This window comes from Littorina saxatilis, linkage group LG8 (genome assembly GCF_037325665.1).
Source record: "Littorina saxatilis isolate snail1 linkage group LG8, US_GU_Lsax_2.0, whole genome shotgun sequence".
NCBI lineage: Eukaryota > Metazoa > Mollusca > Gastropoda > Littorinimorpha > Littorinidae > Littorina > Littorina saxatilis.
In genome coordinates this window covers 58,631,016-58,647,238 of record NC_090252.1, presented here as the reverse complement: position 1 = coordinate 58,647,238, position 16,223 = coordinate 58,631,016, and the positions used below count along the sequence as shown (strand labels likewise).

The 16,223-nt window shown below is 40.5% G+C and overlaps 1 protein-coding gene and 1 long non-coding RNA gene across 2 annotated transcripts in view; both read right to left on the bottom strand.

Moving 5' to 3' along the window:
- The window catches only part of LOC138973958 (uncharacterized), a 451,362-nt gene that overhangs the window by 343,551 nt on the left and 91,588 nt on the right, over positions 1 to 16,223 (bottom strand). The gene's annotated exons all lie outside the window — the stretch shown is intronic.
- Positions 7,615 to 12,832, bottom strand: LOC138972408 (uncharacterized). Its single transcript, XM_070345066.1, has 4 exons — positions 12,507 to 12,832; positions 11,394 to 11,705; positions 10,785 to 10,943; positions 7,615 to 8,362 (listed from the first exon to the last, which is right to left on the bottom strand). Exons 1-4 carry the CDS (start codon positions 12,757 to 12,759, stop codon positions 8,205 to 8,207), a joined length of 882 nt encoding a protein of 293 aa, XP_070201167.1. The 5' UTR covers positions 12,760 to 12,832; the 3' UTR covers positions 7,615 to 8,204.

Here is a 16,223-nt window from a genome sequence, read left to right as displayed (position 1 = left end):
CTGACAGTGTCACAGCGGCCTCCACGCTCCAGTTTCCTTTCTCAATGGTGGTAGTATTGATGGTAGAATCATCGTCGCCACGCTGAGTGATTGTTAACTCTATTGGAAGTGGTCGACCGTATGCTTTACACACCAGAGACAGGTTTGCGTGATCTTCTCCGTTTACCGTGAACGTTCCTTCCGCTTCGTTGATTGTCATAGCTGCGACCTTAGCCTCGTCTGAAAAGAGTGAACACATAATCCTGTCTCGAAGTTTGGTTTGTTTGAATAAAAGACAAGCATTACAAACAAAACACGGCGTTGGTAAGTCAGTTTATCGATTTAGTTGCGTGCAAGCGTTATATTGCATTGCCACGAGCAACTTGCATTTACTACGTATTTCAATGTCACTGCTTAAACTGTCTGAGAAAACTCAAATAACTATTTTACAGATCTGAAGAATTCGTTTGAACAAAACATAAACTGCATGCACGTACACGTGAGCTTAAGGGGAGGAGACTCATATTTGGCGATCTTCTTTCCATACGGATGTATGTGCGGGCTTTCTGCAGTGCAGATAGGGTGAGTATAGTTTTCATCTGGAACAGGTGTGAAGGTGCACGTGTTGTTATTGTAACCATTGTTACAGGTGACGTTATCCCAGGAGTAGTGTGGTGTGGGATACACGTCAGTGGCGAGACAGGTCAGTTGAAACGTTGGCTCTCCATTTGCCATGTTTACTGTGTGTGTCAGGTCGATGTGGATATTGTCACTAGAAGGCCCATCTATAATACACAATAAGTCAACCAATCATTTATCAATATTTGATTAATTAATCGGTCAGCTACTCAACCGTTTGATCAGTCTATTTTTAAACGTTTAATCAATGACACGAATATAGCTATAACTATCAATCAATCAATCAATGAGGCTTATATCGCGCATATTCCGTGGGTACAGTTCTAGGCGCTCTGCAGTGATGCCGTGTGAGATGGAATTGTATACGGCCAGTAGATTGCAGCCATTTCGGCGCATATTTACTTTTCACGGCCTATTATTCCAAGTCACACGGGTATAGGTAGACAATTATTAACTATGCCTAAGCAATTTTGCCAGGAAATACCGTTTTGTCAGTCGTTGGATCTTTAACGTGCACACCCAATGTAGTGTACACGGGGGGAGTTCGGACACCGAAGAGAGTCTGCACACAAAGTTGACTCTGAAATAAATTTCCGCCGAACCTGGGATCGAACTCACGCTGACAGCGGCCAACTGAATACAAATCCAGCGCGCTACCAACTGAGCTATATCCCCGCCCAACTATGTAATATAGTAATCAATCAACAAGTCAAACAGGCCAGTAATCAGTCTCTGCTGACAATCTGATGGACGGATCTTAATATATATGGCTGTCTGCCTGTCTACTGGTTCCTCACAGATCATGATTATCATTATAACATACAATTGAGCCAATCCACCAGTATGCCTAAGAAAAGAAACTGTGTGCGTGGTAGGTATTACCGATTGTCATACCATGGAACTCCTAAGACAGGAAAACAATATTAATAACAAAGTATGTGTTACAAAATGATGATCAAAAGAAACGAAGGACGGATGAACAATGACGAACGAGCGAAGAAAACAGAGACAGGAAGAACAAAAGAAGGACAGAAAAAGACACGATGTCGAATAAATCGAATAGGTGGAAGTCAATCACTTCATGTACAACACTTTGCTGAGCGTAATGCTAATTGTAATAGTTATTACACCAGTTGAATCTTACGTGCAACGCGAAGTGTGTACATCATTGATGATGTGAAATTTTTAGCCTCCCACTGACAGGTAAACTGTGTGCCATTTTGATCACGCGTAACATTTCCCATGAACAGGTTCGCTGTTTCAGAGTATCCAGGCCACGTAAGGTTTGCTGGTCCATGCGTGTTTTGTGCGTGCAGACAGCTGCAGTTCAGGTCATTGTGTTCATGAATATACTCCGGGCAGTTAGTAATAGGCATCACTGAAAAAGGAACGCATGGATGTAATGTTGGTTCTTTAATTAATCTAGTGTTCTAACATGTGTGGGTTAACATCCTTGTTCTAGTATTTCTAAATAAACCTTCGTCGTATAAACGATCAGAATAGATCTGTTCGAGTTTTGACATTGACATTGAATACAAACAGCATTCCACTTGTTGACATGCCAAACATCAAGGCGTAACATTGCACTTGAAGCGGGTTTGTTGCTGACTTTTGGTATGTATGTTCATGGAAGGGTGTTGTTTATACCCTTGATACACTGAGCTGTATTTCTTTGTACATGTTGCAACTATTTCCTCTACACATTCCGATGATGTCTTCAAATGCGTTTCTGTTTGGCAATTGATGTATCTCTAACCAATCTTCAAGCAAACATACATACATTTACATTTTAACAAATGACGTGGTACGTACGCTTGGCAGTGCTTTGTCCACAGAAGGATTGGAGTAGCAGAAGGTATAACAACTTCATTCTGAGAGAATCAGCAACTGGCCTGACCGTTGCATACCCAGTGACACAAGTTGTGGAAACGTTTTAGATTACTTACACCGGGAAGTTTATCAAAGCACAACGCGCTCTCTGCTGTTAAAGGTGAAACGATGACATCTTCCGATCGGAAGCAGGAAGCATTTATATGTCACCATATATAGCATACTATATCAAATAACGTGTGATTAAGTTGTCGTGGAAATCCCTGTTTTACTAATGCTAAATTGAATGCTTTGTTAAAGTGTGAATCTGAGTGGTGTGTATGTTTCTGTGTTTGTTTGTCTGCTTATCTCTGTTTGCATGTCTGTATGTCTGTCTGTCTGTCTGTCTCTCTGTCTCTGTCTCTGTCTCTGTCCCTCTCTCTGTCTCTCTGTCTCTGTCTATCTTGCTCTCTCTCTCACTATCTCTCTCCCTATTTCAAAATAAGAAGTTTTGATTGCAATGAGAAAGTTAAAACCTCAAAAGTCTGCTGGGCCTGATGAAATAATAGGAGAACTGTTGAAAAATGTTTTTTCTCCAGGGATTGACTTTTTGGTACACTTGTTTAATGTTTTGTTTTCCAAGGGTGTATTTCCAGAAAGTTGGACAGAGTCCATTGTTATCCCTTTGTTTAAGAAAGGCGATGTGAATGATCCAAATAATTATCGTGGAATTTCGCTGTGTAATGTTAGTAGCAAGGTCTATAGTACTGTGATTAATAACAGGTTGCAAGAATGGATTGAATGTAATAACAGTACGGGGGAATATCAAGCTGGTTTTAAGAAGAATTATTCCACTATTGATCATATGTTTACACTTTTGGCCTTTGTACAGAAACAATTTTCTTTGAATCGTAAGCTGTATGTTGCCTTTATAGATTTTGAGAAAGCGTTTGATTCCATCAATAGAGCTTTGCTCTGGCCAATTCTGTTAAAAAACGGTATAAAAGGGAAACTCTTTAGGTGTGTGAAGAGTATGTATGATAATGTAAAAATAAAAGTGAGATGTGTTAAACAGGGCGATGTATGTAGCCCAGTTTTATTTTCTCTCTTTATTAATGAATTAGCACTTGAGATAATTGAGAATGGAAGACATGGTGCCACATTTACTGATGATTATTTGGAATTGTTTATTCTTTTGCTTGCTGATGAGTTATTGTTGTTATCAGAGACTGTTGTGGGTCTGCAGAATCAGTTAAATAATTTACGCAGGGCAGTGTCTTCTCTTCATTTAAAGGTAAACATGAGTAAAAGTAACATTATTGTGTTTAGGAAGGGTGGATATTTGAGTGCAAGGGAAAGATGGACATATGAGGGTGATGTATTACCAGTTGTAAACGTGTATAAGTATTTAGGAATATTGTTTTCAACTCGACTTAGTTTTACTGCTGCCTGTGGCGATCTCTCAAGCCGGGCCAAAAATGCTCTGATGTGTATTATACAAAGATTATCTGTGCTTAATAATAATAGTTTGGATGTTTTTTTGAAGTTGTTTGATTCCCAAGTACAACCAATAGTACAGTATGGTGCTGAGATATGGGGACTGGATAAGGCTGCTCTGCAGTGTGAAAAAGTCCATTTATTTGCACTGAAGAAGTTCTTAGGAGTTCGAATGCGAACACCTAATGATCTTGTATATGGCGAGACAAACAGATATCCGATATATTTGAATTCTATTTTAAGATGCATTAGCTACTGGTTGAAATTGTTAAAGATGGAGGCGCACAGACTTCCTCGTAAATCCTACGAAATGTTGTATAAAATGGATGAAAGTGGTCAAACGAACTGGGCCTCAGGTGTCCGTTGTAAATTGTATGAGTACGGTTTTGGTTTTGTGTGGTTAAATCAGGGCGTTGTTAATGAAAAAGATTTTTTGCGTGTTTTTAGGGAAAGGTTGGTCGATTGCAGATGGCAAGAGTGGGATTATCATGTACAAAATAGTGATAGATTTGCTGTTTATCGGACATTTTGTACTGTACATGACATTAAACCCTATCTTTTGTCGAATATGGATAGGCATCTAAAGTTTATTATGACCAGGTTTCGATTCGGCATTTCAGAAATTGCAGTGCATGCTTACCGATATAGAAAACATAATGCCGATGATTTGATGTGTCCTCTTTGTAAGCAAAACCAAGAAGATGAAGTCCATTTTGTTTTGTGTTGTCCATACTATAACAAATTAAGAGAAAAATTGATCCCATTTAAATATTATAAGAACCCAAGCATTTTCCGACTCAGCTTGCTTTTAGCATCACCTCAAGAAACTGTTGTCAGAAATGTATCCCTGTATTTGTATAAAGCCTTTAAATTAAGAGATGTTGTAACCTCATAGTTAAATGCCGTGTAATGTATGTGTTGTGCGATTATTATTTTGTACCTTTTTTGTGTACACCTGTTGAGTTTAATTTATATGCAATGTGAACCGTTTGTTCACACCCCTTCATAAGGGGCTATGGCCTATTGAATAAACTATCTGCGTCTGCGTCTCTCTCTCTCTCTCGCTCTCTCCCTCCCTCTCTATCTCTCTCTCTCTCTCTCTCTCTCTCTCTCTCTCTCTCTCTCTCTCTCTCTCTCTCTCTCTCTCTCTCTCTCTCTCTCTCTCTCTCTCTCTCTCTCTCTCTCTCTCTCTCTCGCTCGCTCTCTCTCTCTCTCTCGCTCTGATTTAGCCCACCACTGTTGATGTGCATGTTTGCGCGTAACAGTAATGTCGTTTTTGACACATCCAACACGTCCCCTCAACGCATAGTCTTTGCCGTCCGTTAAGAATAAGGCATGTGACCACCCCACAAGCTACAGCTAGGATACGAGTAACATGCTTATGTGTTAAGAAACCATTTTTTGACAGTGAAATTTGTTCCGATATCTGCATATGTATGTGTTTATATATGGTTTGTGTGTCCGTCTCAGGGGCGGATCAGTTGCTTTGTAAGGGGGGGGGGGGGGGGGCAGTTTGAATCGAAAGTGAATGTGATGGGCGCGAAGCGCCCGAATTTGGTAGGGGGGGTCCGGGGGCATGCCCCCCCTGAATTTTTTTTTGCCCAAAGAAGCAAAATGGTGCCATCTGGTGCCATTTGAACTTAGAAATGGTCATAGAATCAGCATAGAAAAATCTTTTTTTTTTCTTCTTCTTTTTTTTTTTTTTTTTTGGGGGGGGGGGCACGTGCCCCCTGTGCCCCCCCCCCCCCCCCCCCCCCCCTCGTCCGCCCCTGCGTCTCTCTGTCCGTCTTTGTAACCGTTTGTCTGACTGTGTGTGTCTGCATCTCTTACAGTATTTAACACCGAGACAGAGGCTGTCAGACAAATACACATACACGAATACATATAAGGAGATAGACAGACTGACACACACACACACACACACACACACACATACACATACACATACACACACACACACACACACACACACACACACACACACACACACACACACACACACACACACACACACACACACACACACATATACACACAATGTAACGGGAATGGGTATCTAATTCTTGCTTTCTTTATATACAATGCGTTTTATATTGTACTCGACAGAAACCGTTGTATATTAAATAGGTCCGGAAGTGAAAGTCAACAAATGTTTGTTCATTCTTATATGAATCATTGCACCACACCAGTTTCTTTAGATGCTACATTATGAGTACTGGGTTTTAAGCATTTGGAACCCTTTTCCAACACAATGGGAGGACATTAAAATGGGGATAAGACTTTCGATATTGCAAACAGTAACACGTTATCTAGTTTGAATAGTGTGTGTGTGCATAAGATTTAATTGGCATCGACTTTCGGTACTGATACATATATGGTTATATTCTCAAATCCTAGGCAAAATTTGATTTACAAGACGACCCACACAGGATGGAAGGTATCATTAACAGTTGATGTTGCTCCTCTCGTGGAAAACGTACCACACTATGATCATTGGTTTGAACACAATGTTATTTATTTTTTATCGTGACAAAAACAATACATGGTTTTTAAGATAACTAACTAAAGCATATAATGTTTATTTTAAGTAATCCTGGTAAGTACATAACAAAGGTTAACATGATTGCGGACAACGATAAGAAACAGAACAAGAGGCGAAGCCTTCAAGGCTCACGTAAGAAATCGACAAACAGTAACACAAACTCAATCACTCCGTCACACATACACACACACACACAGTAAGCATAGGTGACACTGTGCAAGAAAGCGAGACACTAGATCTCGATCTGTCAGTCTGCATGTAGCCAACTAGTCTCGGCCCGCTCAAAATAAAAACAATGACCGAGACTTTCAGTAATTCCTTCGCGTGACGTCTAACCCTCTTACGTCATAATGTGACGTCTTCAAATGACGAAATGTTAAAGTTTCTACCACATACATACATGTAGACGCACGCACAGACAGACAAAAGTTACGAACGCAAAGGCTACACTTCGTGAGCCAAAAACCTGATACGCAAACAGTTAGAAAAGTGAGGGGGTAGTACAAAAAGATGGAAAAACAACAGCAACACGAAACATCAAGTCGCGTAAGGCGAAATTACTACATTTAGTCAAGCTGTCGAACTCACAGAATGAAACTGAACGCACTGCACTTTTTCAGCATTTTCGTAGCATCGTCAGTCCACCGCTCCTGGCAAAGGCAGTAAAATTGACAACAAGAGCGGGGTAGTAGTTGCGCTGAGAAGGATAGCACGCTTTTCTGTACTTCTCTTCGTTTTAACTTTCTGAGCGTGTTTTTAATCCAAACATATCATGTCTATATGTTTTTGGAATCAGGAACTGACACGGAATAAGATGAAATTGTTTTTAAATTGATTTCGAAAATTTAATTTTTATCATAATTTTTATATTTTTAATTTTCAGAGCTTGTTTTGAATCCAAATAATTATAACACATTTATATGTTTTTGGAATCAAGAAATGATGAAAAATAAGATGTTTTGGATCGTTTTGTAAAAAAAATTTTTTTTTACAATGTTCAGATTTTTAATGACCAAAGTCATCAATTATATAACATTTTATAAAATTTCATCTCACACGGCATCACTGCAGAGCGCCTAGAACTGTACCCACGGAATATGCGCGATATAAGCCTCATTGATTGATTGATTGATCAATTAATTTTTAAGCCTCTAAGCTGAAATGCAATACCAGAGTCCGGACTTTGTCGAAGATTGCTTGGCCAAAATTTCAATCAATTTTATTAAAAAAATGAGGGTGTGACTGTGCCGCCTCAACTTTTACAAAAAGCCCAATATGACGTCATCAAAGACATGTATTAAACAAATGAATAAACTATCTGGGGATATCATTCCCAGGAACTCTCATGTAAAATTTCATAAAGATCGGTCCAGTAGTTTACTCTGACTCGCTCTACACACACACACACAGCCACACATACACCACGACCCTCGTCTCGATTCCCCCTCTATGTTAAAACATTTAGTCAAAACTTGACTATATGTAAAAAGACATGCCCATGTCTGGCACGAGAGAACAGAAATAAGCATAAGGGAAAAAGAGGAAGATGAAGAAGACCTGGAGCGCCAGATATTTGGGAAGAGTGGGGCTAAATGAAGCTTTTCAGATCTGAAGAAGGCATGTGTTTTTTATCATACACATTTCAGCTTGTTTAATCTGTCCCCAGCACACAGGTGAAGGGACAGGGGTCGGAGTGGGGTGGCAGAATAGTGAATGTTCCATATTGCAAGTAGACATTCTAGGCTCTGGGCTGGTACATCGCAGCCTCGCCTTGCTGCAGTTCCACCTGTTCTCCAGCATCTCTGGATAAAGCAGGGTCCGTTTCCACTGCCGACTGAGATTCACACTCACTGACTGCGGTGCAAGAAGGGATTGGGCTGCACAATCTGTCAAAATCTGAAGACAAAAGAAATAATGTATAGTTTGTCTGTTTGATAATTCACGACGTTCATTGTAACACACAGTGTGCTCGCATAATTTATGTGTGCAGCATTTAGTTGGTGCAACCCTGTTGGGGAGTTGTAGACCAATGGATTAGATACCTCCCTCCCCCCTCCCCTATACTATATGGCTGAAACAGCTAGTTCATTGTTTGATGACTCACTGCGCCACTCTTAAGTAAATGTGACCCTCCACCACGGAATGAATCGCATGTCACCTTTGCATGATTTTTCATATTTTTACATTTTCCTAAAGAGTTTTTTTATGCTCTATGCAGTTGTAAAACCCGTTTTAGAAAAGAGCGACAATTGTTTGAGTTGAGTTGTTTGAGTTGTTTGAGTTGTAAGCCTGTGACTAAGGTGACCCTCACACTGTTACCAGACACTCCCGCAGAACCGCGCGAGGTGACATGCGACTCATTTCGTGGTGGAGGGTCACAAATATGAAATCGCTGTGTACAACTGTGAGTTGTTAACAATTCAGTAAAACAACATGAATGACTTCTTTGTTTCAAAATTACACACGCGTGACTAATTACGATATCACTCAGCTGTAGTATAACTAAAGCAAGTTACAATGCAAATGTTATGTAGGCAACAGGAAACAAATGAAGACTTTTAAAATCATATATTACAAATGGAAGGTATATGTATAGGTTACAACACGAGTGGTTTTTTATATGGCTTGTATTTCAGTCAAGACCCAGCGGATGAATATCATCGGGAGACACGAGCCTCTGGCGAGTGGCTCTCGATTGATATTCCCGCTGGGTCTTGACTGAAATACAAGCCATATAAAAAACCACGAGTGTTGTAATCTGTATATCCCATTCTACCATCAAACACAAAGTGTAGACTACTAGCGGCACTGTTGCGATCTGTGCAGGGTAAAACTGTTGCCAGCGAGACTTAGCCCTTTTGCAACCTTAAACTAAGTGACCGTCGCTGAAAAAATAAAACGAATGAGTGCATCGATAAGTACGCGGTAACACTACTTTCAGACCATTTAAAAGCTTTAAGTAAAGGTTCATAAGTTGCAAGAAAGTAATGAAGTCGAATAGAAATTAATTTAGTTGAAGCGCACAATTCTTTTGTTTTGCGTTTCAGGTCGGCAGAACGGGCGAAACGGGTTTGGGACCCATTTGGCTTACTCGATTCAGAATTGATTCCACGTTGTTTTTCTCGAACGTGTGTAATTAGGCTTATTGACAGAGAAGCAAATCTTAGGGAACAAATATGTAGGTTTAGATTTAACCATTTGCTCCCTATTTGAAATGTATCTACGTGATAAACTGTTTTGCGAGTGTGTTTGCATGGATGAACTTAAACTGGTATGGGTGAGAGGAAAACGCGACCGACACGTCTGTCACCGCCGATTGATTGCATTTTGAAGGAATATGACTGGATTACGGAAAAATATGTGGACTTACTGCAGAGCCAGGCAAAAGAGTAGACTTGCTCGCAAAACACGTGAAACAGCCGATGTTTGATAGCTGAAGGCGCACACCAAAACACACTACCGACAGATTCTCAAAAGTCGTCTGCTAACGATGCAAGGGGAGGGTACTCGTGTTTTTGTTTTGGTTCGCTAGCATCTGGTTATCTTGTAAGTTGAATGTTCGTTTTTTTCGACCTGCATTGCTTTCATAATGAAAGAAACTTTTGCTTATTGCATCTCATACATCAGATCAGTTCTGAGATTCATTTTTGCGTGCAACTGATATGGTTTTCTGAGCCGTGCAATACGATTTTAGAACTTCATACAAATGTGTCACATTGTTCGGCGCGAGGTCAAAGGTCGGGAGGAAAGTAGTCCTTTGCCCAAATCGGAATCTGCACTATCATATATTTTTTGGAGTCCATGATGTATTTATTGAGCTATAAAAATACAACATATATACCCATACTGAAGTAACAGAGACAAAGAAGGGAGGTCATGGGATATGTACCGACACAGACACACAGAGACACACAGACACAGACACTCATACACACACACACACACACACACACACACACACACACACACACACACGCGCGCGCGTACACGCACGCACGCACGCATGTACACTCATACACCCACACACACATACTCACACACACACACACTCACACACACACACATACACACACACATACACGCACACACACCCACTCACACACACACACACACACACACACACACACACACCAACACACACACACACACACACGCGCGCGGACCCCACACTCGCTTACGCACATTTGAATGACGTTTTTGTTTTTATTTTTTTTCTCAGGATGTTCACATATCTCATAAGGGAATTTTTACTGTGAGAGAATAAGGAAGTATGGTCGCTTGTCATCACACTCAGTAATTGTTCTATTGTCAGACTTACAGTAAGGCTGCCTCCTATGTCTGTTCGAGCGGTTAACAGGGCGTCGTTTCTTGAGTAGCATGACGATGACTACCACAGCAATCAAAACAAGGACCATCACTCCGAGAAAAGTGAGTGCGCCAAAGGTCAGCCCGCCAAAGTTCATTTTCTTGGGTTTAGCTGAGAAAAAGTTCATATTGACAGATACAATAAAATAAGTAGCGTGTTCAAGTAGCACACGCAACTACGCATCTGGCTTTCAACTTGCTGTAATGTATTATTGGTCGTAGGACTTTATGGTCAACATTATTGTATACAATTATCCCCTTAATTTACAGAAACGTAGGTAAAAACAAAAGACACTTATTCTTTCACATTGGCAAGCAATCGTTGCACAATGCGAACAAAATATGTGCTTGATTACTTAGCAATAACAGCTCATAGCAATATTCAATACAATATTCTAAGCATGGAGGTTTGGTTAACATAACAGTTCTCAAGGAGTTGACAGTACACTATTTGAAGTTACTGTGTAATTTGATTAAATAGAAACTAGTAGCAGTTTTGCTCAGATTATTGTTTGAAATTGATCTAAGTATTACATTTAAAATTATATTGTCTGTGAATTACCTTCGGTGTCAATCAGTAGCATAACCTCCACGCTTCCAAAGTCGTTTGAAATGACAACGCGATAATAACCAAGGCGTTGTTCAGGAATAGCCCGAGGTGTGATAAAACACATCACCATCAGCTGCTCTGCGTTGTCCTGTGTACAACTAGCAGAGAACCAAGAAGAAGACACGGTGCTGCCGTCGGTGGATGTCTCGTGGTGCAGGTGGATGAAGGTAAAGTTGTCAGGTGCAGGGTAAGACTTCACCAGGAAGGATATGCTTTTCCCAACGGCGGTGCGCATTGTTTTGGTCGTATTAGCTCTGGGCGGACCTGTGAAAATATATCACAATGTATTTACACTAATTACAATACACTGTTGTTTTCAAAGCGCTCCGAACTAATTGTAATCAGAGAGTGTCAAACCATAATGCAGAAGCAACCAGCACCGATTCTGCTCAAGCAGTCACACAATTGTATCTGTCAACGAACATGCTATTGCGCCATGTGCATGTCATGTAAACATATATGTGACCCTCCACCACGAAATGAGTCGCATGTCACCTCGCGCGGTTCTGCGCTAGACTTGATATAAGTCCGGAGAGTGTATGGTAACAGCGTGAGGGTCACCTTAGTCACAGGCTTATAACTCAAACAGTTTTCGCTCTTTTCTAAAACGGGTTTCACCACTGGATAGAGCATAAAATACTCTTTAGGAAAATGTAAAAATATGAAAATCATGCAAAGGTGACATGCGACTCATGCCGTGGTGGAGGGTCACATATATGTCGTGATTGTATTTACTCTCTGTTTGAAAATATCTCAAGATGATTTGTGAAAGAAAATGTACATGGTATTGTTTGCGTGTGCACAATTATGAACTGGGATACCAGTTGTTTCCCTTGCACCAGTTCTCTCCTGCTCGCTTTCGAGTTGTCTACCAAAAACATATTAAATTACAAACCACCACCACCACAACAACACCACCACCACCACCTCAACAACAACAACAACAACAACAACAACAACAGCAACATCAACAACAACAACAACAACAACAACAACACTACCACCTCCCCCACCACCACCACAACAACAACATCAACAACAACAGCAGCAGCAAATAACACTTACGACTGAGCCAAAAGAGAGCAGAATCAGACTGTGCAATCTTGTTCTTTACACCAGCAATGCGGCGTTCTGCGAAACAGGTAGGTTGGACGCTGTTCTCATCTGGACCAGGTGTGAACGTGCAGGTATCACCAGCATTACCATTGTCGCAGGTGATGTCACTCCATGCATAGCATGGAACAGGGTAGACACCCATAGCGAGGCAGGTCAGTTGAAACGTCGGCATTTCATTTGCTGGATTCTTTGTGTGTGCCATTTGGATGTGCACATGTTCATTTGAAGGTCCATCTATCAATCAATTCAATAAGCAAGCAAGCTGTAGACTTACCAACCAGGCAACTAGGCCAGTAATCAATACGTACTGAGTGTTAGCGCTGAGCGTATCTATAACTATATAAATGCCTGTCTGTATCAGTTACTCGTACATGGTCATATCGAAAAACGACCAGTATCATACACATACAAAAAACACAACTAGTTGTATCAATAGCAGCTGATACTTCCATGACATACAAATAGTTTACAATACGTTGACAGAAAACCAAAGGAACAAAGACAGTGCATAACTATAGGGAACGGAGAGGGAAGGAAATGACAGAATAAGGAAAAAATGCACGTTATTCATGGATATAAAAAACAAGTGGAACCATATCGCTGTTGTTGGTATGAATAAGCTATGTTTAATTCAAATTGTAGAACTTAAAACATAGATGGCTTTGATTAAAAACTGACACAATAGTTTGAAGCTTACATGCCACCCGGAGGGTGTATTGTATCGACGAGTTGAAACCATCAGTCTCCAGTTGACAGGTAAACTGTGAACCGTTTTTCTCACGCTGAACATTGTCCACAAGCAAGTAAGCTGTGTCAGAGTTGTCAGGCCACGTCAGATTGGCTGCCTCTGTCAAGTTTGACGGAGAGAGACACTGGCAGGACAGGTTCTTGTCTTCAGGAACATATTCAGGGCAGTCGGTAATTGGAGTGACTGAAAAAAGGGAACAAAGTAGGAGGTAGCCATTGTTCTACGTCTATTGTATTTGCCAACTAGTGTCCGTTAACATCCTCGTTTGTGTCACCTGTTAAATATACCGCCCCCGTGTAAACAATTGTGTAGATTACTAACAATCCGCCCAGACTGTGGCATGGGATGATAATTCATAGAGACTGTAATTAGAAACATTTGTTTTAACTAAGTGTATTATAGGTATCACCAGTGTCAGTCTGTCCACTTTAAAGACCTTTGGGTTGAAGATCATGTGCTTGTAATGATTTGTTTTGTCATAAATTAAACGTTCCAACAATCTACGATTCTTGTGTCTGTGTGTATGTGTTTTTGTATTGTAACATGAATGACAAGCACAATGTTGTACACCACAAATACACAGCTTATAGCTACTTCCGATTCACAGCAGGCCTTTATGTATTATCTGAATTCCTAACTGATGCATGTGTTAATATGTTAACATAATCCAGTCAAAATGGCTACTTTGCACAGGGAGAAAGTAGGCGGTTGATTGTTAGTATGAGTCCAAGCGGAAAACTGCCTGCATCGCATGCAAAGGTGTGGGCATGTCAAGGGTGGTTGCAATGCATACAGTGTTTATATTTTAATGTTCTGTTCAAATGTGTTCCAACATGTACACACAAATGAATCTGAAATGACGGGCGAAGTGGCGCAGTGGTAAGACGGCGGCCTCCTAATCGGAAGGTTGAGGGTTTGAATCCCGGTCTCTGCCTGGTGGGTTAAGAATGGAAATTTTTCCGATCTCCAATGTCAATTTATGTGCAGACCTGCTAGTGACTTAACCCCCTTCGTGTGTACACACAAGCACAAGACCAATTGCGCACAGAAAATATCCTGTAATCCATGTCGGAGTTCGGTGGGTTATGGAAACACGAAAATACCCGGCATGCTCACCCAACGAAAGCGGAGTGAAGTTGACTATGCTCTAAGTATAGTTTGGGGAAGCCACATGGGCAAACGAGCTCACACGTCACCAGAATGTCTGGAACGCTGAAGAATGAAGAAGAAGAATCTGAAATGTACTGTGCATGTAAAGCAAACAAAGACAGCCCATGCAATGTATCTTTTTGTCGTAATCACTTTTTTCATAAACTCGTTTACAATACAGTTTCTGAATTGTATCCCTCATCGCTCATGCCAAACACAAACGTGTTAATTAAGCATTTGTTTATTACATAGTGTGCAGTTTCTCATCATAAATACTAATTTCCAGTTAGTCATTCATCGACAACATCCCACGATGTATTCTTAAACGCATAGTTGTTGGCATGTTGTGTCGTTATTAAAGTTGTATTAGATTTGTAATTAATCATTAAACCAACACAAGTAAGCTTATTTCTAAGCAGCAAGAATTGCCTTGTACAGCTCGCATTTGGTACTTACTCTGGGCACTGCTTTGAGCACAGAAGGAAAGGAGAAGCAGCAGACACATCAACTTCATGTTGAGAGAGTGAGTGACTGAAATATGTAAAGGCAACTGACATGGTATTGATAATCGAAATGCGATTTAAATGGAAGGAAATGACGCACATCCGAAAAAAAGCATCATGCTTTTAAAGTTAAGACGCTATCTTTCGATCTGAAACGGGAAGTATTTATTTGCTGCCTCTGTTCGCCTGTATACATACAATAACGTGGTCTGTATGTCAGTCGGACTGCCTGCCTACTGGCCGGTCGCTTGCGCCCTCTATCTATCTCTTTGTTTCTGTATGTCTCTCCCTCTCTGTGTGTGTCTCTCTCTGTCTCTCTGCCTCTCTGTCTTTGCCTATGTCTATTGTTTTCCCATTCACTCCGTTTTCGTTTTCTTCCTTCTTCATCACTTTCCTATTATTACATTTTGGTTTCCTCAGCAAACCCAGGTGATAACATGGTTACATAATTATTGTCGACTTTGTCTAATGTGCCCGTGTGTTCAGTGTCATCTAATTACACATGCTATGAATAGTAATCTTACAAGCCGGTGCCTGTTGTTTCTTTGATTCGCTTGATGTGATTATAATGCAATGGTGTGTGAAAGAGTTATAGAAAAACAGAAACACACGAACAGTACATACACGTATGTTGCAGACTGACTGATTTCATTGATGACTGGACTGATTTGTGTTGAATGTGTATACCTATTGATTGGAAGAAAGGCCTTTGAGTGGAAGTCTGCTCATCGGATTGACAGACAGGTACAGTACACCTAAGCAATACATTATCAGCGTTTGAAGTGACCCATAGCATGCCCTAGGTGTGTGTGTGTGTGTGTGTGTGTGTGTGTATGTGTGTGTGTGTGTTTGTGTGTATGTGTGTGTGTGTGTGTGTGTGCGTGTGTGTGTGTGTGTGTGTGTGTGTGTGTGTGTGTGTGATGGTGATGATATAACTTTATTTGTTTAAGGATAGAGGTTTAAGGCGACGCCTTTTCTTACAACCAGTCCTTACTTCTAGTACAAATGTCTAATAAATTCTTTCTTTCTTTCTTTCTTTGGTGTTTAACGTCGTTTTCAACCACGAAGGTTATATCGCGACAAGTCTAATAAATGATAAACAAGTAAAGCAACATGACAAATAAACAAAGTACGAATACGAATACGAATACTTTATTATCTCATACAGAGAAATTTCAGTGTGGTGCACATTAAAAGACAAAACAAATAATAAGACAACAGATAAAAATACCATACGAAGCATACTACACTCGCGCACGCATATGT

Bases quoted from the DNA above. Each gene is read 5' to 3' on its own strand.
- LOC138972408 (XM_070345066.1), bottom strand. From the start codon at position 12,759: ATGGCACACACAAAGAATCCAGCAAATGAAATGCCGACGTTTCAACTG. The intron at 11,706-12,506 runs GTAAGTGTTATT...ATATTTTCACAG, and splicing joins TGCTCTCTTTTGGCTCAGTC to GTCCGCCCAGAGCTAATACG. The intron at 10,944-11,393 runs GTAATTCACAGA...ACTTTTTCTCAG, and splicing joins GCTACTGATTGACACCGAAG to CTAAACCCAAGAAAATGAAC.